General features: G+C 37.1%; 1 protein-coding gene across 1 annotated transcript in view; it reads left to right on the top strand.

Annotated features, from left to right (window-relative positions):
• Positions 1–22,424, top strand: part of SPATA16 (spermatogenesis associated 16) — a 232,619-nt gene that overhangs the window by 48,860 nt on the left and 161,335 nt on the right. The window contains exon 3 of the mRNA XM_054712997.1: positions 21,306–21,451. Within this exon, the coding sequence (XP_054568972.1) occupies positions 21,306–21,451 (146 nt within the window). The remainder of the gene's footprint in view (positions 1–21,305; positions 21,452–22,424) is intronic.

The following is a 22,424-nucleotide window of genomic DNA, read 5'->3' as shown; positions in this document are numbered from 1 at the left end:
AACCAACTTTGACTCCTACACGTAAGGTGGTGGTGGTTGTTTTTTTCATCTGGATTTCATCCTTTTCGTTTTATTTTTGTTCTGGAATTTTCTTTGCAAGAGTTCTGTAGCACTTGTTAACAGCAGGCTTTTTAGTACATAGCACAGTTGAGAAACTAGGAATGTGATCCACAATTTATGACCTGCTTGGGTCAGAAGTCTCAGTGCGGGTCTCGCAATCCCAGCCAAGCCTTCCGCCCTGCTCTGCAGAGAGGGCTGCCCTGCTGGCTCCAGGAGGAGCCACACTTCTGCAATTTATTGGCACTTCCCCACGTCCTCCTGCCTGCCTGCTGCCCAGTCTCTTCCCTCTTGCTCATCATTTTCCCTTTAGTGCCTTCCTCACTCTCCATTTCAACAAGGCTTACTGTAATATTCCCCTGACCACGAAAGCTCCTCATCCTTGCTTTTCACATTCCCAATACAAACTGCCACAACCATTTCTATTTTGTTTGTTTGTTTTGTTTTGTTTTGTTTTGTTTGTTTGTTAGTCCTCACCTGAGGATATGTTTTTCCATTGATTTTTACAGAGTGTGAGAGGGAGAAAAGGAGGGAGGGAGGGAGAGAAACATCGATGTGAAAGAGACACATCGACTGGTTGCCTCTCCATTCACGACCAAGCAGGCTGAGGATAAAAACCTGCAACCCAGCTTGATGGAGAATTGAACCCGAGACCCTTGGGTGGGCAGACCAATGCTCCAACCATTTAGCAGCACTGGCCAGGGCCACCACCATTTCTTCAGCTCCCCTCAAGCCACAGAGATTCCCCTGTCCAGTACTTCTGCTGGCTCGCTTCCTGCAGAAACAAATGGTTTCTATCATTGTCTTCACTGGTGGCTGTCCTTGACACAGAGGTCATACTCTCCATCTCAGCTGTTAAGTCCATGGCTTCCTCTGCCTCCCAGTTTTGTCCCAAAGCTTCTGTTAGGTACTAATTTCCTCAGCTGTCCACAGATAACATTTCAGTAGCTAAGCCAAGATAAACGTGCAGGGACCATCCGGTGTGGCCTCTTGCCTCTGGAGAAGGAGAGACGGGGTCACACAAGTTGTGTGTTTTCACGTCCACTTTCACTGTTTCCACTAACTTCTAGTCACAACCTGAAGTGAATTATTGCTCCGAAAGTAAGCTCTTCCCTTATGTCCAAACTCATTCTGGTTTGAGTCTCATTTTTACTCTGGAAAGCTTGTCTCTGATTTGGGCAAAAGATAGAGGGAATCTCAAAGTTCAAAAGTTATCTGGTCCAATTACACATCTACTATTTCAAGTATATTTTTAAAATTATCTTTATTGTTGAAAGTATTACAGATGTCCCTTTTTTTTCCCCATTGACTCCCTCCACCCCACACGGGCCCCTCCCAGACCTTCACCACACTATTGTCTGTGTCCATGGGCTATTCATATATGCAGATACATTCCCTGGTGAATCTCTTTTTGAAATACCATCACCTCGCCGAAACCGGTTTGGCTCAGTGGATAGAGCGTCGGCCTGCGGACTGAAAGGTCCCAGGTTCAATTCTGGTCAAGGGCATGTACCTTTGTTGTGGGCACATCCCCAGTAGGGGATGTGCAAGAGGCAGCTGATCTATGTTTCTCTCTCATCGATGTTTCTAACTCTCTATCCCTCTCTCTTCCTCTCTGTAAAAAATCAATAAAATATATTTAAAAAAATAAAATAAATGAAATACCATCACCTCCAGTGGGATGTGCAGCCTGAAAAGGAGTTCACTTCATTATAGGTGGTCTGTCCATCCCTAAACATCTCTGAATTCACTGAAATCTGCCTTCTTGAATGTTCCATCCTCTTGTTATACTCTCTCCCATCAGGATGTCACAGTAGCTTCTGGGGTCAGCTCTCGCCTGTCCAGCACCATTTGTACTGCTTCTCCAGCTCCCAGCACAGGCTCCTGAAACACAGTAGGCTCTTAAGAAACACTTAAGAATGAATGAATGAATGAATGAGGTCTCTTCTACAGGATAGCACCTTGTATCTAAAACATTTATGAATATTTTCTTCAGGCCATAAGTTCTTAATTCTCATAGAGAAAAGTTTAAAGTTCAATACAATATGTTTAAATTCAAAACATCAAAAAAGATATGAAAATATATTTTATGTATATAGTTAGATGTAATCATATAAATACAATTCACTTAATCTACTTTTCTAAATAAAGCTACATGAAAGTATAGAGCATGCGTAAACAAACTAATTAAAGGCAGGCATTAACTTTTAAAAAATATACTTGGGCACTAAAAATCTACTCACTATTAAGTGGTTTTATTTAGTATTATTAAATTATTGTTTTATTTTTATACAGAAGCTTTGTTATCATATCATTAAACTATTTTTAAAAGAAAAATTTGGCCCTGGCCAGTTTGGCTCAGTGGATAGAGCATCGGCTTGCGGACTCAAGGGTCCCAGGTTCAATTCCAGTCAGGGGCATGTGCCTTGGCTGCGGGCACATCCCCAGTGGGAGGGTGTGCAGGAGGCAGTTGATCGATGTTTCTCTTTCATCGATGTTTCTGACTCTCTATCCCTCTCCCTTCCTCTCTGTAAAAAAATCAATAAAATATTTTAAAAAAGAAAAATTTGGACCACAATTCTACCACCCTTCTGCATGTTACCATTTTTCTGTTTTTCCCCATCTTGTTCATATATAAAAATAAGTTTAAGTTATTATAAGTATATGGTATACATTTTGTATTATACTTTATCAATTAAAATTATATTGTGCATGGTTTTCATATTATCATTAATCTTTATTACTATAATTTCATAGGCTTAATAGTACACCATCAATTTGATATATCATAACCATTTCCCAATTAGCACTGATTTAAAATGTTTCTAGATTTTTTCTTACACAGAATGTTTTAGGAATATTATATACATATAGATTTAATATTAAAATATTTTAAACTATTAAAAATATAGATATTTTAAATATCTTGCCATATTTCCTTCTCTCAATTAGCATTTAAAAGGATTTTTAAGTTTCCATATGTATGAATTATGCATATATATATATATATATATATATGCTATTTATTTCTAGTTTTATATGTAGTGAAGGGTTGAAGCCTATAAAACTTTGACTTTTAATTAGAATTATTTATCAATCCCTAAAACATTACTATTTTTATAAATGTCATAAGTATACTTTAAATGACATAATTTCATTTTAAAATGACTAGTATTTTTTTTCATTTCTAAAATATTTATAAATACCTAATTGATGCTAGGTACTATGCTAGGAACTGGTGATGCAAAAATGAACAATGAAGATCCCTGCCCTTAGTGGATCTGAAGTCTAACAAGGAATAAAGAAGAGAAAATAAACTGTCATGTGTTATGGTTGGATGGTCCGAGGCATTACTACCCTTAGACTCTGGCAATAAAAGACTACTTGCCCCTGGCCCAAGGTTGCAAAGGACTCCACTCTGGCCCTCCTCCACCTGTTCCCCTTCTCACCAGGCAAAGAGACCATGGGAATCTGTGGGGCATCCTGGATATACCCCTTTGGAGCCCATAACCCCCACTAGACTCCCTCGGGGTACCAGGGATGCCAGAATTCTTTGATCAAATAGTTCAAATCCACTTCTAGGACCAGAGCAGACTTTTCTAGATCCACCCTCCAGAAAATGGAGGTTGTATTTATGTCCATTGGTGGATACACAAACTCAGTGCTTGGGGAGGTTGTGAACAGGGTTTGAATGCATCATCTGGGCTGTCCCCACACCTGCAGGAGAAGCTGCTCACAGTTCCGCATGGAGGTAGGAGTGGAAGAGGAAAGAGGAGTGGCCAGATTGAGAACAAGGAGCTGGGGCCACTTCTTTCCAAAGTCATTGTTCTAGGGCAGAACTCCAAAGATCCTGGAAATTCTAATTTGAACCTAGTTTTCCAGGTGGTTTTGAGGATATATTTGTCAAGGTAGGAGGATGGAACTTATTTTAATGGTTTGTTAGCTTGATTTATAGCTTTATAAAATATTTAGACATATGGAATGTGGGCCTTCATTTGTATTCTTGCCCCAGGCCCTGCAAATGTTGGGGCAGGCCTGGTACAAGGTGCTATGGGGACACCTCACAGGGAGATCTAAGCTTATACAAGGTTATGTAGAAGGCCTCTCAGAGTAAATCGTGGTTCTGCAGAGTAGGTTTAGCAGAGTAGGCTCTGCCATAGATATTCTACTTACATTATCCACTACATTTGTAGGCTTAAGGTGAAAAAGTCATACGCTCATCTTAATAGATGCCAAAAAGTCATACGCTCATCTTAATAGATGCATTTGATAAAATTCATTAACTCCTAATAACAACAACATACTTAGCATAATAAATGGTTTTTATATGAAATTAAATACAGACATCTTTCTTGAAAGGTAAGTACTAGCAGTGTTGCTTTGAACTATTTTTTATTTTTTGCTTTTTCTTTTTCTTTTTCTTTTTGTTTAAAGTATTACATATGTCTTCTTTTTCCCCATCAACCCCTCCCCGGCTACTCCCACCCCCCAGGACAAGTCCCCACCACCCCAGTGTTCCTGTCCATTGGTTATGTTAATATGCCTACATACAAGTCCTTTGATTGATCTCTTACTCCCTCCCACCCTCCTCCCCTGCCTTCCCTCTTAAGTTGGACCGTCTGTTCAGTGTTTCTTTTTCTCTGGATTTTTGTTCATCAGTTTATGTTGTTCATTATATTCCACAAATGAGTGAGATCATGTGATATTTATCTTTCTCCACCTGGCTTATTTTGCTTAGCATAATGCTCTCCAGGTCCATCCATGCTGTTGCAAATAGTAAGAGTTCTTTCCTTTTTACTGCAGTGTAGTATTCCATTGTGTAGACGTATCACTGTTTTTTAATCCACTCATCTGCTGATAGGCACTTAGGCTGTTTCCAAATCTTAGCTATTGTAAATTGTGCTGCTATGAACATAGGGGTGCATATATCCTTTCTGATTGATGTTTCTGTTTTCTTGGGATATATTCCTAGAAGTGGGATTACTGGGTCAAATGGGAGTTTCATTTTTAACTTTTTGAGGAAAGTCCATACTGTTTTCCACAGTGGCTGCACCCATCTGCATTCCCAAAACTTTAACCTAAGACAAGAAGGCAACTATTTCACATGGGTCTTAACTTTTCAGCCAGTTCATTTTGGCAGATGTTCATTTCTTTTTTTCCTTTTCTAGTAATGTTTTCATTTACTCCACCACTTTTTTGTTGTTGTTAATCCTCACATGATGATATTTTTCCATTGATTTTTAGAGAAAGTGGAAAGGAGGGTGAGAGAGAGAGAGAGACACATCTATTTGTTGTCACCCGCTCATGGCCACCTGGGATTGAGCCTGAAACCAAGATAGAGGTATGTTCTATCCCTAGACCAGAATCGAACGTGGGACCCTTCAGCCCATTGGTTGACATTCTATCCACTGAGCTAAACCAGCTAGGATACTCCACTACTTCTTTAAAGTCTTCTTCTTCTTTTTTTTTTTTCAGAGAGAGAGAGAGAGAAAAACACTAATGTAAGAAAGAAAAATGCCATCAGTTGCTTCCCACACATGCCCCAACTGGTGATCAAACACACAATCTCTTTGGTGTATGGGACAAGGTACCAACCAACTGAGCCATCTGACCAGGGCCAAAGTCTTTTACCTCATTCTGGTTTGTTGTCATAGTTGTTGGTGGTCTCTACTCTGTCTTGAAGACATGAGTTCCATAAATGACTACCTACTTGCTAAAATGCACTTTTTTTTTTAAATCTCAAATTTGTTTCTTTCAAGATCCAATGGCAGCCTCCATTTCCCTCTTTATGATTTTTTTTATTTGTTTCGTTAACCATTGCCTGGAGCTGGTATTTAGACCAGGAAGCAGCTCATTACTCTCCCAAATGGTTACTGTGTCTCGATTATTAATCTGCATCAGCTGGAGACAAATAGCATTCCCTACACCCTCCAGTCTTAACACATAATCAGGAACTTGGCAAAGGAGGAGAGTGGTGGTGGAAGTTCTGGCCTGGCTGGCTATGAGGAACAAGCAGTTAATTGAATATAAACAGGTCAGATGGCATTTTTAATCTGAGTCAGAATACAAGTCTATTTTAAAGTTGTTTTCCTGGTCACTGCCAGGCATCTGCTAGCTACTGTGTTTGCAGATTCATTCTCTCTCTCTCTCTCTTTCTCTTTCTCGCTCATAATTCTAAACTAGAAATTCCCAGATAAGATTTTGATATTTGACATTTGAGGAAGGACTGTTATTAAACAATGACTAATGGAAAGGTAAGACATCTTTATGAAATAGCAGTTTTGAGGTTGCTCTCTGGTTCTCTCAAGTTTTACAATAGAACCCTTGAGAACTGGGATGCTGCCTGTTCTCACAGAACGTTTTCTGATAAAATATTTCATTCGAAGCTTTTATAGGTATGTCTCTTCTCCCCCACAATTTAGGACCTGTGATTATTTTTGGATATCAAGCATATTTATACTGAGCTCTCCTCCATGAACTAGTAGGCAGGACTTGAAGATGTGTGCTTATGATCCTCCCTGCAGTACCATTTTATAAGTTCATAAATCAAGAATTTCATTCAGAATTTGTCTAGTGGTGCCCTAGTCACTTAAATTCAAAGCCGAGGCAAGATCAGAAATTGCCTCAAACTGATTCTCCCATTGTTCATCAAGTATAATGCTGACAATGAAAGAGATCCCTAAGATATTGTTTCTATAAAATAACAAAATTCTCCACAGTGGTTTACCCCTGTGTCTCCACTGGACCTCACCTCCAGCACTTCAGTCCCTCCTTTCTTCTCCATCCCCATTACACCCACAGCTCTAGGTCTCTGAAAGGATAAACAAATGACAGGTGAAGGGCACTGAGATGGCTTCATCTAGCATTTTGGAGTTTCAACCGGAAAGACCATCCTTGGTTTGTCCTCCTCGAAGGAGAGCCCTTTATTCAACTCTGTGGTTTGTTTGCCTGCTTTATGACTCTCCAGTCTTTGTCTGGTCTCTAACTACTTGCTCTTCTGAAGAATGTCTTCCCTCTTTTCTGACTCCTCCCTTCTGAAAGGTCTTCAGTACATTCTGGTCAAAGGAGTCCTGTCTGGGCCTAGGGAATCTCTGACCTTTAAGGCAGTGCCAAAATGCAAGACTTTGTTCTGTCCCCTTCCACTTTGTGTTCTGTTCTAGAAAACCAAGTCACAAACAATCCCACACACTGAGTGGTAATCAAAAGGAAGAAAGTTAAAATTGCAAGTAATCCTATGACTGGACAATGGTAAACATTGTTGATACTTTAGGATATGAATGGCATGGTATGGTGTGGTATAGTATAGTATAAGTAATACATGGGACATAATTATACTAAACATTTATTTATTGTTTCTGTAAAATTCAAATTTAACTGGGTATCGGGTATTTTTATTTTCTAAATCTGGCAACCCCAAAATAGCTTTATTCCTCACTGGCTTGTTTTCTTTTACATATGCACTCACTAATAATCTCACATTTTCAAAAATTAAGAACCAGTAAAAGACTATTCAGGAATAATTTTGCTCAGGAAATTGATAAGATTTTGCACCTCCTGCACTGAGTGGAAAATTGTCTCCTTTATTAACCAGTATTATGTTAATGAAGCAAATGAGTTAATTTATATTTTGATGTTTTCGATTGAGAGTTATAGCTTTAATATGTACTAACTAGTTGATCAGTGTATACCAATTATTTTAGTTAACTCTGAGTACTAAGTGATAAAATATTTTTATTTAAAATTAAATAAAAAGTTGGCAGGCTAAAAGCTTATAAAGTGGAGATAGAGTAAATTCATGTGGAAAAGGTATAATAATATCATTGCTTTTTTTTTTTTTTTTTTTTGCCTAGTGCATACAAAAATGAGACATGCCATTTTTGTAACCCTCTATAAAAGAAACAATGTTATTTTATCAGTGGCCCTGGGGTCTCATTTTTGGGAAGGGGATTGCAGATTGCTTTATTTCATTAACTTAAAATTTTTTGGCTTATTTTAAACGAGAACCTCATCGTGGACGTGGTTTTTCTTATTTATGTTCACCATAACATTGTCAACGATGCACTCCTTGAACCTAGAAGTGATTTCAAGTCATAATGAGGACTGCATATAAGATATTTGTGATGTGTCAAGCTCACAAGAAATACAGAGAATTGCACCTGAACTATATCAACTATTTATATCAACTCACTGTCAATCTTTTGACAGTATCATATTTCAGACAGTAACTTTATAAATTTGGGCACCTAGAGAAATTCCTTAACAAACTAAAACATGTTCAGGGTGACATTAACAATAGACACTTTTAGATATCACATGCAGGCAAGAATTACAAAATGGATTTATACTGAAAACTTTTGCTAGTTCTTGTAATTAATGTAACCATAATAGATGGAAAACAATGGCCGGAGATTTTCTTCTACTTATCTGCAGACCCATCTCCCTCTATTTTGTCCTCACCAAAGACTAGTGGGGAAGACGGTCATAAAGGCTGGACAATGGAAAGAATCTGCAGCAACTCATTGGGTGTTTATGAAAAGTGACATGGCATCAGGGCTCGCTGGGAGCCAGAAGGAAGATCTGCAATACTAATTAAGGGAAAAGCAATTCTCATTCATCTGGCTTGTTCTGATATCACTTCTTGGCAGTAAAAAGAGACTAAGATAATATGCAAATCTGACAATTAGGAAGTTGATGAGTTAAAGTGGATACTTGATATCACCTTTCTTTTCTGGCCATCAGGCATCTGTGCCATTTTGAATATTATTTTCAGTGTTGAAATAATTTATATGGTCAGAATCACTTCAGTATGGCTCGCAGTAAATATGAGATGGCAGCAACTAATGTCAGAATTAATGCATGTTTCTGGTTGATTCAGTTTTCAAATATATTTAAGCAACTGGTATGTTCTTATCCAAGGAATTCCCTAGCCTAAAAACATGATGTGTTTAACTTTTTTTCCCCCTCTACATGTGTTATTTTAACTTTCTCATGTTGGAGGAGGTTCTCAAGAAGACATGACCTCCAGTTGACCTGGGAGCTAGACCCAGGCAATCAGAGGCTTCTCACGCCCTCCCCTGTCCTTGAAATGTACACTGTACCCACTGTTCTCACAGCCAGGACTATTTCAAGGGTGCAACCCTGAGAAATTAACGTGTTGTTGAAACCATCTGGACCGAATATGTGACTGAACCTTGTTAAAGCCTTTAAAACTTTTAAGATTCTGGCGGGTGGGTACAGAGAGAGATCTTGTGGTCATCCAAATAACCTCAAACATAAGTTTCCTTGTTGTTAAACCTGCCACCTACCAATCTAGAGTGGCCTGTGTCTTTTCTTCAGTCTCTCCTTGCCTTTTGTGTACAGGTAGTAATTTGTGAACCAATAGCCATGACTGATAAGGGGAAGATTACTATAGAAGAATGTGTACATTTCCTGTCTGGGAGCCAGTACTGGAGTACCAGTAGTGTAGTACCCAGTATTGAACCACTAGAGTATTTAAAAGTGTAATGAGAATGCCTTCTGAGCTACGTGAGTCTGAATGCAAACTTAGCTGTTTATTATAGCTTTATGACCTTGAGTAAGTTATTTAAGCTGCCTAAGCCTAAATCCTATCTTCTATAAAGTGAAAATAATATTGGTACCTATCTCCCATGGTAATACAAGTAAAGGGCTTAGCACAATTCATGGCATATGTAAAAATATTCAATACATAATTGATATTATTATTGTAAGAAATACTAACAAATTTAAGTTACATTATAGTATACTAGTAATTCACTATGGAAGTGTTACAATCATCACATTTCCTCCTGAGTTTTCTCCCTTCACAGATGACTAGCTAAAATATCAAGGTAGAATTTTTTTTTGCCTTGCTACGTTTTCTCCTAGGGGCTGCCATTGTTAGCAGCATATACTAGTAGGCAAACAGGAGATGGGAAGTGATATCTTCATGTTAAACCTGTATTTCCTAAGCAATGTCAATATAGAAACTCACTTTCTATTTGTCTGGGTGAATCTTACCCTTTCTTTCAGAAATGGAAAACATTTTTACAGGGCCTTTAGGAAACTATAATATGAAAGAATTAGTTGGTGAGAGAGAAAGTGATCCTTTCCTTCTTGTGCACTTGAATGGAGAGCCACCAAAGTAAGTTATCACCTGTTCTCACATCCCTTAAAATCCTGATTAGTTCTCTAGCAAAAAATACTCCTTTCTGTTATGTCTCAGTACCAGTTCTTGGAAACAGCATGCCTGCTTTTACATTGAAACTTCAATGATTGTGCTTTAAACAAAGTTTTATTGTTGTATGAAGAAATGATTTGCGTGTACTATAAAAACTTATTTTCCTCTGCATAGATCCAGAAATATTGCTTTAAAGTCCCTTTCCAGATTCTGATCCTCTGATCATTTTATGCCTCTTTTCTCCTAAAATATTTAAATCAGAAAAACAATAATTTAAAAAAAACACCTCCCACGCCCCCCCTTCTTTACATTTTTCAACTAAACTCATTAGAGACTTTCAGTCTAATTTATAATATGAACAATTACTTGGAATCAAACCTTCTGAACAAAACATTTCAGTAAGAAGTATACAAAGATATGGAGAAAGCAGTGAATTTGAAATCAGAAGAATTATTTTTCATTTCTTCCTCTGCATTTATGAACTATGTGACCTTGGACAGATCACTAGCTCTCTTTGAGTCTCAGATTTATTACCCATAAGATGGGAGTGAGTGCCTGCCTGACCTGCCTCTTTGAGCTTTGTGAAGAGAAAATAAGGTAACGTATAGAAGTGTTATATAAATTCCAAAGCCCCATAGAAATAAATTTAACAGTGCAGAATTAAATATTCAGCCGCTCTTCAGAAACTCTTTTTAAAGGTCCTGAAGAGCTTGCTGCCTTTTACAATTAGGACCACGCACTACCCGCCATATTGACGGGCTTGGGGATCACTGCTAACTGAACATCAGGCCCCACATAGTCTTTCTTTGGACATTGAGATGTGCTGATAAGAGAGGGATTATGAAAAAACATACTGATATTTTGCCTGGAAAATTAGTGAACAATTTGCCTTTACCTACTTTGAAGAACAAACTCTTACAAGTCAATATTGATTACAATATTGATAATATATTCCTCTCATCTATGTCACATGATATGTTCTTCAAACTTTTTATTATCCCTGATGGCTATAAAATCTGTTTATTAAAAGCTGTTTAAATTGGAGTTTTTTTCAGATTTATAACATTCTATAAAATTTTAGGTGGAAAAAGCATTTCCTACCAATCTAAAACTGCCCCAGACTCATGGGTGTTTCTTTTTTAAAAGGTGTTATTTTCCATAGCACAACATCAAAGTGTTAATTTAAAAATGCATTTTGAGAAAGGAAGTATCTATTGGTATTGCTAATTTAAAAAAAAATTTTTTTTTTACTAACCAGAATTTTATACCTGATGAAACATTGTGGAGTAAATGACCACAGAACTCCATTCTTTCTTGGACTACAAATAGAATTGTCTTGGCATCTGCAAGCATTACTTTAAATATGCACATTGAATATTTCTGAAATGTTTAAAAAGGGAATTTTAAAAGACAGTAAGACATGCCTGGATTTGACCAACTCATAGTAACACAAGTAACAAATAAATTGAAATAGAACATACAAACTGATATCAACAATATAATTAGATTGCCTTGGGATCAGATGTGCTAAGTTTGCTTCTTTCTCTCCTCATATTCTTTTTTAGAAATATTTACCTCAAAATTGAGGTATTAAACAGATGCAGGTCCCGTTTGAACTAAGAAATAAGAAAGATAGAATTTATCTTAGGACAGTATTTCCCAACATGAATTTCACAAAACTCTAGGCACTCAAGATATCCTTTTTAAAAATGAATTTGTTTCAGGGACAGGATTATATGGTCAAATAAGTTTGTAAAATATTGAATGCCATATCTTCCTCTTAGATATTTGCAATATGCATTTTAGTAAGTTCAATAGTTTTAGTAGCCCCACAGTCAAGCATATCCACAAGCTTATTTGATCTGAGAAATTTTTTGATATAACAACTTAACATGCTGTAGACACAATCTCAGAACTATTTCTGATGAGTGCCGTCAGAGGAAGGGCAGCATGAAAAACCCCTTGGATTCTCCCCAAAATTTATACAAGTTGATCCACTATAACTCAACTTAGAGGCATGCCTGAGAATTCCACGCATTGAAGCATCTAAAATTGGGCAAATGGGAACAAACAGGCCAGGTGAGAAGGGAGGATAACTCAGATGGCCACAGATGCTGCCCTGCAGCCAGGAACTTGTGGCCAGCTCAGCCAAGAGAGGGGAGGAAGTCAGCTGTAGCTAGTGCTTCCTTTGGCTAGGAGGAGCAGAGTATCTCAGGGGGCACACCTTCAGGAGTGTGTAGTGCAAACTGTGGCTGAGCCAGCTGAAATACTTGGGTGAGGACACGGTGCCTGGGTTCTGCTGTGGCTGTTCACAGTCAGGCAGTTGGTGTTCCCAACAAAGGATCAGAGCCACAGAGTCCTGCCACCCCGTAGATTCCCAAAACTTGCCTCCTGTCTCCTTGGTGTCAGGAGGAGGAGCACATTATCTGCAAACCGAGAACTATTACAGCAAAATCACTATTTCCCTCTGTGACTGATCCCCCCATGAAGGGGGGACCCCCTGGAGGCCCAAGGTCACCATTACTGAGAGGGCAAAACAAACCACACCCCCAAGCAAGGCAGCTATCTTGACTGCAGCTGGGGAAGTCAGCTTTGGAATTCCACAGTGAAAATTGTGATTCAGTGCCACCTACTGGAAAATAGTAGAAAGACCTCTTCTGATAAAATTACTAGAAAAGGGCCAATGATACATAGATGCCTAGACAGAGAAGGAGCCCAGCAAATACCATGAATAACTACAGTAATGAGGCAACTCAGAAAGAAAAAAATTAAAAATCTCCAGAAAACAAACTGGAACACATGGAAATATGTGATGTAAATGACATAAAATGCAAGATTTCAGTTCTTAAAATACTCAATGGGATGCAAGAAAATTCAGACAAGCAATTTAGAAAACAAATTAATGAACAAAACAAGTACTTTACCAAGAAAATGGAAACTTTAAATAAGAACCTAAGAGAAATCCTGGAGATGAGGCATTCAACTAAGGAGATTAAGAGTGAACTGCTGAGGCTGAAACCGGTTTGGCTCAGTGGATGGAGCGTCAGCCTGCGTACTGAAGGGTCCCAGGTTCGATTCCAGTCAGGGGCATGTGCCTTGGTTGCGGGCACATCCCCAGTAGGGGGTGTGCAAGAGGCAGCTGATGTTTCTCTCTCATCAATGTTTCTGGCTCTCTGTCCTTCTCTCTTCCTCTCTGTAAAAAAATCAAAAAAATATATTAAAAAAAAAAAAAGAGTGAACTGCTGAGCAGAGGAAACAGAGCCAACCGGATGGAGGAAAGAATTCTTGATATCAAAGATAGAAATGAAAGAGGAAAGAAGGTATCTGAGCATTTTTTTAAAAATGAAAGCATTCTATGAGAGCTATCTGACTCATCAGATAAACCATTATCAGAATAATAGGCATACCAGAAGAAGAGAGGGGGAAAAGAACGGAGAGTCTATTCAAACAAATAGTGGATGAGAACTTCCTAAACCTATGGAAAGAACTAGATCCTCAAATTCAAGAAGCAAACAGAGGGGACCCACTATGGTGAAATGTTAGTGGACCTGAAATGAGCAAGGCTTTAAATGTGTTTGACCAGTTGTCTTACCCTTTTCTACTACTGCCTTTTCTATAACAAAAACATGTCTCAGATAGCTGCTATTCCAAATCCTAGTAAAGTTGGAGTCAACTATCATCTTGGGCCCAACTCCAGCTGAAAATAACTGAGCTTGTCTAACCTTAGACAACCTGCAGCTACGTGGATAAGAAATAATTGCATATTGGTATATGCCAGTGAGTTTGGGAATAGTTTGTTTTGCTGTTTTTTCGTGGTAATTGCTGACTTATGTACTGCTCCATAGGAGTTTGCTCCAAAATAATTAATACTGCTATCAATGTCCATGATAACTGAAAGAGAAATCAAGTGAATGGGAGGCAACTCAAGTGATGTATCAGAGGGCAATGAATTTTGGATTATTGGTGTTTTATTTCCTTTCATTCTTAAGTTCTTAAAAAATATGGCCTGTTAAAAGCATGTTTTAGTATTGTTACCCCAACATTTCTAAAGAAAACATACCCTCCCAGACAGCCCAGCTTTTCCCACTTAAACAAAATGAGGCTATGAAAAACATTCAAGTAACATGAATATCAACTGGAAAATAAAGAAATCTGCAATTTATTTATTAAGACCAAGGGTCCCAAAAATTCCCAATTATTATCAAATTCCCTCAAGATATTAATTCTGATTTTACTGCTGTTCAGCAAAGGAGATGAAGGAGTCCAGCAGAAACTCCCCAGTCTAGGGAACTGGTAGTTCTGGCTTGAGTCATCATCCAGGTTGCTCACTGCTACCAGCCAAGGCCTTCATTACTGGACCCCAGACAAGGACACCTGTGATCTTGACAAGCATTTACTCTCTTACCCCCTATAATACACCCACCATCTGTTTGTTTTCTCATTCCTATGCACTATTTAGTTCTCCATTTCTATATGTTCTAGCCTCCTCTGCTTCTTGAATTAGTCAACTCTTTGTATGAAATGAGTGATTGTAGAAATGAAGTGATTAGTGTATGTAAAAGTTCCTTACCTGGTTGCTCAATAAATATTGCCTATCTCTCTCTTTTCCTGACTATTCTACTATTTCCTTAATAATGATCCAGTGATAGAAATAGATATATAGCTATAGACCACTCAGTATATGAATATGAATATAGTGGTCATAAGTAAGAAGCTAGTGTTAATAATAGCTCTTGGGATTCACATTGATCCTTCTAGGATTTGATTGTGACTAACATTAATGGCCAGCTGAGGAACATACTATCTAAAGAACATTGGATCTAGATGAGGATGAGATAGCAGATCTGGCTTTGAATCTTAACTCTAGAAATTACCGTCTGATAAGTTAGTACCTTCTCTTAAAACCAAATTTCCACATTTGAGAATTGGAAGTAATAATATTTAAGAAGATACCATCTATAAAGGGTAATATCAAATAGGATACTACATATAACGAGCTTAGCACAATGCCAAACACATATCAGCACTCAGTAAATGCTAGCTAGTATAATTATTGTACAAGAGCTAAGTTTGTATGTGATAATATATTTACTTTATAATACAGATAATTACCTCAAAATAAGCCTATTGTTAACATTATATTTATTTTAAAATCACTACCTTTATAACCTAAAATGCAGGGGCAAGAAGAAAGGAAGATTTATTTTATTAATGTATCTCACTCCTGCCACATTTCTAATCTGCTTTATACATTAGATAGCTGGAGTTTAGGGGTATCCCAGGGAAAAAAAATGTGAAGGTTAATGGGTGTCATCTACATACTTCGGAGTATAAACAAATTACTGCCTGGTCATATCAAGGTGAAATACAGTGGAATGAACACACGGTGGCCACACCTCTATTTGAAGGCTACCTGAAAAAAAAAAAAAAAAAAAGACTGAAGCAAGCTATTTTAACAAATAGAAGTAGGAGTGATTAATTACTTTTTACTGTCACTCAACAGCTTGTCACCCAGGGAGTAACCTCATTTCTTCAATCCCCATAAATTTAATAGAGGTCACACCGTGGCCTACTTGGCTGAAAAGCTTTGCTTCTGAAACCCTGATGGTACTTTTAAGTCTGCTGATGTGTGAACATAATTCTCGGCATCTCTTAGCTTCACATACTCTGTCTGTCCCATGGAGACACTTTAGTAGATCTATGTGGCACCATGTAGAAAGTTGCAAGTGATGAGCTCTCTGATTCATTCCTCTTTCATGCAACAAGATGATAGAAAACTTAAAACCAATGGGTGTTATTCTACAGTGTAGAGCTTCTTTCCTTTCTGTTAAGGGAATATAAAAAGATATTTATTAAAATTGAAAATTATTAGTTATGAGACCCTTTCAGTCTGAACATTTAGTTTGGTATTTAAAAAGAATTGTTAAAGATCCCATTGAAAAACTTACAGGTAAGTGTGATGGTAAGCTGTTGTGCCTAATTCTCATTCCACTATATGCGTTAACCTACATGAAAAAATTTCTAAAAAATAGTATTACTTCAAGAGAACTGCCAGACACCAGATGGAATTTCCAAAAAACAAAGCCCCAAGGAAGAAAAGATGATTAAAAATTAGAGTATTACCTATATCTATTTCATGCCCAATTCAGAGACATGGGCCTTTTGCAACTAGAAGGCATCAGTCTCTGACTTTGTTCAAAGACTCATTTCTGGGACTCTCAGTGCTACTTCATCCCCTAACTCCACTATTAGTATCTCTATTTTCCTATCTATGCATAAAATGTTAATCCTTTTAACACTTGGGAAATGGAAATTGACAAATAGCAATTCATATCTCAGCTTGAGATATGAAGTTGAAGATAAGGTGAAAGAAAGCAGTGAACTCTGGAGGTTGAAGTTTGTTTGGATTTAGTGTTGTTCCCCTCCAATTCTCCTGGCAAAGAAATTTCTATATGCAAGGTTTAACAACACCAAGGTGACCTGCAAGGAGAACCAAAAAGAAACCACCAACCCAATCTCTGGCAAACATTTGGCATAGATCAGTCTTTTTCACAAACACGGGTCTTTGAAAAGAACCTACATAGTGAAGAAGAGAAAAAAAGGAAGCATATTAAACTCAAGTAGAATCCAGAAGTCATATTTTCATTGTAAATTGTTGAGAAGGTCTACTGAACTTCTAACAGAGAATAGAATAATTTAGGATGATGAGCCTGATGTAGAATAAAGAGAACTTTCCACTTAAAAAAATATTAAAAATGGAACTACCATTTGACCCAGTGATTCCACTCCTAAAGAGTATATCCCAAGAATTCAGAAACACCCCTATGTTCAAAGCAGCTCAGTTTACAACAGCTAAGATTTAGAAACAGCCTAAGTGCCCACCAACAGATGGATGGATTAAAAAGCTGTTGTACATCTACACAATGGAATACTATGCAGCTGTGAAAAAGAAAGAACTCTTACCATTTGCAATAGCATGGGTGGAACTAGAGGGGACAGACAGTCCTCAGGTTATGTCAGACTCAACGTACATTGTTTCATGGTTACGTCGCAATCTCCCATTTATTTATTTTAAAAAAAGTTCTGTCATTTCGACATATGTACATATGTGCTTTATGTGTTTTATTATTTATTTAAAACAGGTAAAGGTCAGGAATGGTTATCTTTTAAATTTTTTTTACTGTTTCACTTCATTACTGCTGTGTATTTGCTCCACATGAGTGACATAGGTGCTTATGTAGGTGGGTTCCGACTTACGGCAAAAATCACGTTACGTAGGAACGGATTTCCAAGGTAAAGCGAGGATCTACTTTTTATGCTAAGTGAAGTAAGCCAGTCAGAGAAAGATAAATATCACATGATCTCACTCATTTGTGGAATCTAATGAACAACATAAACTGATGAACAAAAATAGACGCAGAGACATGGAAACATCCATCAGGCTGTCAAACCTCAGAGGGAATGCAGAGGAGGGGGCGGTAGGGGGAGAGACCAACCAATGAACTCATGTGCGTATGTGCATAACCCATGGACACAGATGGTAGAATGGTGAGGGTTTAGGGGGAAAGGAGCGTTAGAGAGGGCAATGGGGGGAAGGGGGACATATGCAATACTTTCAACAATTAAGATTTATTTAAAAACAAAACTGAAAACAATTAGTTCTAGCCTCTGCTACTAACTGGGGCTAATCACTAATCTTTTCTTTGCATGGGTTTTTATACCTATCAAATGGAGCAGATTGTTTTATCTGCTTCATGGAGATACTAAGATACTAAATGTAATTATGTGCATGAAAACCTTTTAGAAATTATAAAAATTCATTAGTAATGAGTTCTTTAATATCTTTCATTTTTAAAGATTGTCCTCCACATTTCTGATTTCATTCTATCACTTAATTCTTTACTTTTTGCTTCTAATTTAAAATTTACACATATATAATTTTTAATTTCTTCAGAATTTTATTTCCTCTATTCCTTAATCTCACTTTTTCAAAATAACCAAAAGAATACTGCCTTTTCATATTTTAAAATCCTCCATAGTTTAATTCAAAAACAATATAAAAACCTTAAGAATTACCGAGTGGATGGGTAATATATCCTAATTTGTTTATATTTAATATTTAATAACTCAAATGGTGCCATGTTTTTCAATATTTATTGTTCTCTCTGAGATTTTAAGAGATCACTCAAAATTATGTCCAAGAAATATAGTCGGCAAACATTCACTACACAATATTTAATTAAGGGAGACCCTATTAGCAATATCAATGTTGCTAACGATGATCCTAATTTTTTTAAATGTGTGGAAATTTTAAGAATAGGACCCACAATGTAATATTTAATATTGGTTATTTCTGCTATTAGTAGGATGTATGTTATTTTTATCTATGTTTTTAACCTTGAAATTCCTGTGTGCCACAATTTCTGAAAATAGGTTTGATATTTATTATTTAAAATAACAGAAAAATTTTAGATAAAGTATTTCATAAAGTATTATCACATAGTTTTCAGAAAATTATCAAATATAGTTTGTAAAATAAGTATTTTCTTATTAAAATTTGAGCTTGTGATTTTATTTTACTATTAAAATCTCAATATCTAGCTCCGTATCGAGACAACTATACCCATAAGGGTTTTCACTGCCTTTTCCCTTTAATATTATGCTTTTAATTTGTCCATGCTTGATTAAAATAAAAAATTAACACCTAGTATTATTTTTCCTAACTCAAAGTCTTCTCACTGGTATAGCAGGTGGTTTAAAAGTGTCTATTTCCTTATCTCCATAATGTAGTTCATTAAATACTTAGTATATAGTCTTAGACAACTATAACTTGAACAAAATCATTTTTCCTACATTCAAGCAAATTTAGACCATATTAAAGTCCTCCACCTTCAGGGAATTAACTTCTCAGTCTTTACAAATGTCTGTATAGAAATTTCTAAATTCAGTAAAATATCTGGACTATTTTTTATAATCATGATATCAGTATTTTGTCTACATTTACCTATAATTATACCTTTAAATTCAACATATTCTCTAAATATTTGCCTTATTTCAAAGCTTATTTCAGAGATGTACCACTTTGGCAAAAACAAATAAAGTAATCTTTGATAAAATCAAGAAAGTTCTCTATCTTACAATACTTGATTGATAAAACAAGATTACTACAAATATACATAAAAATCTACCCACCAGGCTGCCTGCTTCCCATTTTAATGTGAATTGAAAAATTACCTTTGTCTCTCAGTGCTGTCTTACAGTTTGGTTTTATGAAGTACTCCCTTCAGTGTGTTAAGATTGATTATTTTTATTTCTTTTCTGGCCTTGAGTCTCATAGAAGTAGAAAATACTGCAGACATTAGAAGATAAGGCATCTATTCTTCACTTGGCTTTGGTGGTCATAGACAAAGCCTTTAATATTAAGTCTGAAGGTTGGCTTCCTCTTGCTCTGTAGGATCTGAATGCCCTCATGGAAGCTACTCCCCATCTCCTCCCTAAATGGCCCACATTCATCCCACAGTAAGGGTGCCTGGGAACGGAAGTTTGTCTACTCCACCATATTAAAGAGGAGTACAGACAGGAAGGGGCAAAGAATATATAAAACTAGAGGCCCAGGGCACAAGATTTGTGCACTAGGGGCAGGGGGCGGTCCCTCAGCCCGGTCTGCACCCTCTCACAGTCCAGGAGCCCTCGGGGGATGTCCGACTGACAGAATAGGCCTGCTCCCCCAGGGAGTGAGCAGGCCTAAGCTGTCAGCCGGACATCCTTAGCCCACCACTGCGCTCGCCAGCCATAAGCCCGGCTTCTGGCTGAGCGGCGCTCCCCATGTGGGAGTGCACTGACCACCGGGGGCAGCTCCTGCATTGAGCATCTGCCCCCGGGTGGTCAGTGCACGTCATAGCAACCAGCCGTTCTGCTGTTCAGTCGATTTGCATATTAGCCTTTTATTATATGGGATGTGTGGCTTGTTTGTTTCTTTGCTGTTTCTGTAAAATTTTGTATCAAGAGTCCTGGAGGTTTGGGTATTTAAGACTTGGAAAAGATAATGCCGATTTTATTTAGAAGATAAAAATCATTCAAGAAGTTCATGTGCTGGGGAATAGAGGAGGCCGGGGAAAGGTCAATGGGGGAAAAAAAGGAGACATATGTACTACTATTTGTAATACTTTAAACAATAAAATAAAATTTAAAAAAGAAGAAGTTCTAGAATTTGAATACTGTGATATAATAGCAAACAAAACTACACAATAGAAAAGAGCAAAGATGCAGATATCCTGAATAAGGTCCCTAAACAGAAGGTGGCGTTTTTTCTTCCCCATCATCCTTGAATCGAAGGAACAGTAAAAAATTCTGAGGTGGGGGTAGAAAGCGCAGATCTACCCTTGTCATATTATTGACACTTCTTAGTGTTTGGGGTTCTCCAAAAATTTTTGTTTTTTTTCTCTGTAGTTTATTCATAGTGTCCAGAAACCATTGACTTCCTGGAATTTTTATTAAGAATTCCACATTCTTGCCATGTTTTGCAGATACTGTGGCCTCTGCCAATAAATTCTAATAAATTTTTACTTCTCTTCTTTCAATAACATCCTAGAGAATATGATTCAGACTCAAATTAATCACTGATCATGTTAATGGCTCCTAGGAGTTTACTTCCGATACCTCTTATTATATTAAATCAAACTTGATAGTGTGCTAGATCATTGCTCAGCTGGGTTTTCATAAAAGCACTGGTATTTAATATGATTTATACCTGGTTTTCTGTTAATGTCTTTGCTTATTGTGTGCTTTATTTTTAAAACAGACATTCCTAGCAAATGACACTTCTTTAAAATATATCATACTTCTAAAATATTTTACAGGAAGCATTTTACAGTAAAATGTGTTACTTATTTTCCATTATAGTCATATAATAGTGAACAGAAACAATTTATTTAATTTATAATCAAAACACTAATATTTTACTTGCAGTTTGGTAAAAGTGTGTGTACATATATGTGTTTTGCTTATTTAAAAGATAAATTATATCCCAATATTATTAGGATATTTAAAGTATTGTGTGTGTGTTTTTAAGCTTTGCAGCAAAGGGGCAGTTCTAGGAAAACCATTTGAAGCATCTGCTGAAGATATAGCAAGCGTGGCAAGTTTTATTGAGACGAAGCTTGTTATATGCTATCTACGGATGAGGAAACCTGACCTTGCTTTGAATCATGCTCATAGGTAAAGTAAAATATTAATAACCACAAGTAAGTATTATCTATGCAAGCAGAGGCTATTCTGTCAACTTGTATTATCAATTCCCATTCCACTTAAAGACAAAACAGAAAAACATTTCTTCATTACTTGAGTTATGTTAAGCTAGGCAATCATAGACACCACAAAGGGCATCTCAAAACCTAATGAAAGAGCTATAGCCGGTTTGGCTCAGTGGATAGAGTGTCAGCCTGCGGACTGAAGGGTCCCAGGTTCAATTCTGGTCAAGGGCATGTACCTTGGTTGTAGGCACATCCCCAGTAGGGGGTGTGACAGGAGGCAGCTGATTGATGTTTCTAACTCTCTATCCTTCTCCCTTCCTCTCTGTAAAAAAATCAATAAAATATTTTTTAAAAAAATCTAATGAAAGAAATAGACATAAATGACTATTTCATAATGCAGGATAAAATACAAAGACAAATAACTGTGGTAGCAAATTTCTGCAGGAAGAAAGGAGGGAGACAATAAAGTAACTAAGGGAGGAGATACTGAAAGATGAGAGGATTTCCAAAATTGCACAAAATATGGAAAACAGTGGAAAGGAAGCCTGAGAAAAGCTTGGAAGTTTGTCACTTATTTTTTGGTGATAACACAGCTAATCAAAAGACACTATTCAGGGCATGAGAGCTGTCCAAAGGTATGAAACACTTTTTACTTATGTCCTTAAAAGTTTGTTCTCTTATATATTTTTATTACTCTTCATAACTCTGTATTGTTACATTATCTTGTGACTTCTTAGAATCCCCAGGCCTATTTTTTTCTGTGAAATTATTCCTCTCTGTGGCCTGTTTCTTAAAAGCCTTGCTCTTCTTCTCCTGGGTAATAATCAGTTTAATCTACATCAAAGATAAAGTGATTCTGTTATGCCTTTCAAATAACTCTTTCCTTAGAATTATGATGTCTCTGTCCCTCCCTGCCTGACTTAGAGCAATTTACCTAG

The sequence above is a fragment of the Eptesicus fuscus genome, chromosome 3 (assembly GCF_027574615.1).
Source record: "Eptesicus fuscus isolate TK198812 chromosome 3, DD_ASM_mEF_20220401, whole genome shotgun sequence".
Classification (NCBI taxonomy): Eukaryota; Metazoa; Chordata; class Mammalia; order Chiroptera; family Vespertilionidae; genus Eptesicus; species Eptesicus fuscus.
This window is presented reverse-complemented; position numbering and strand designations above follow the sequence as displayed.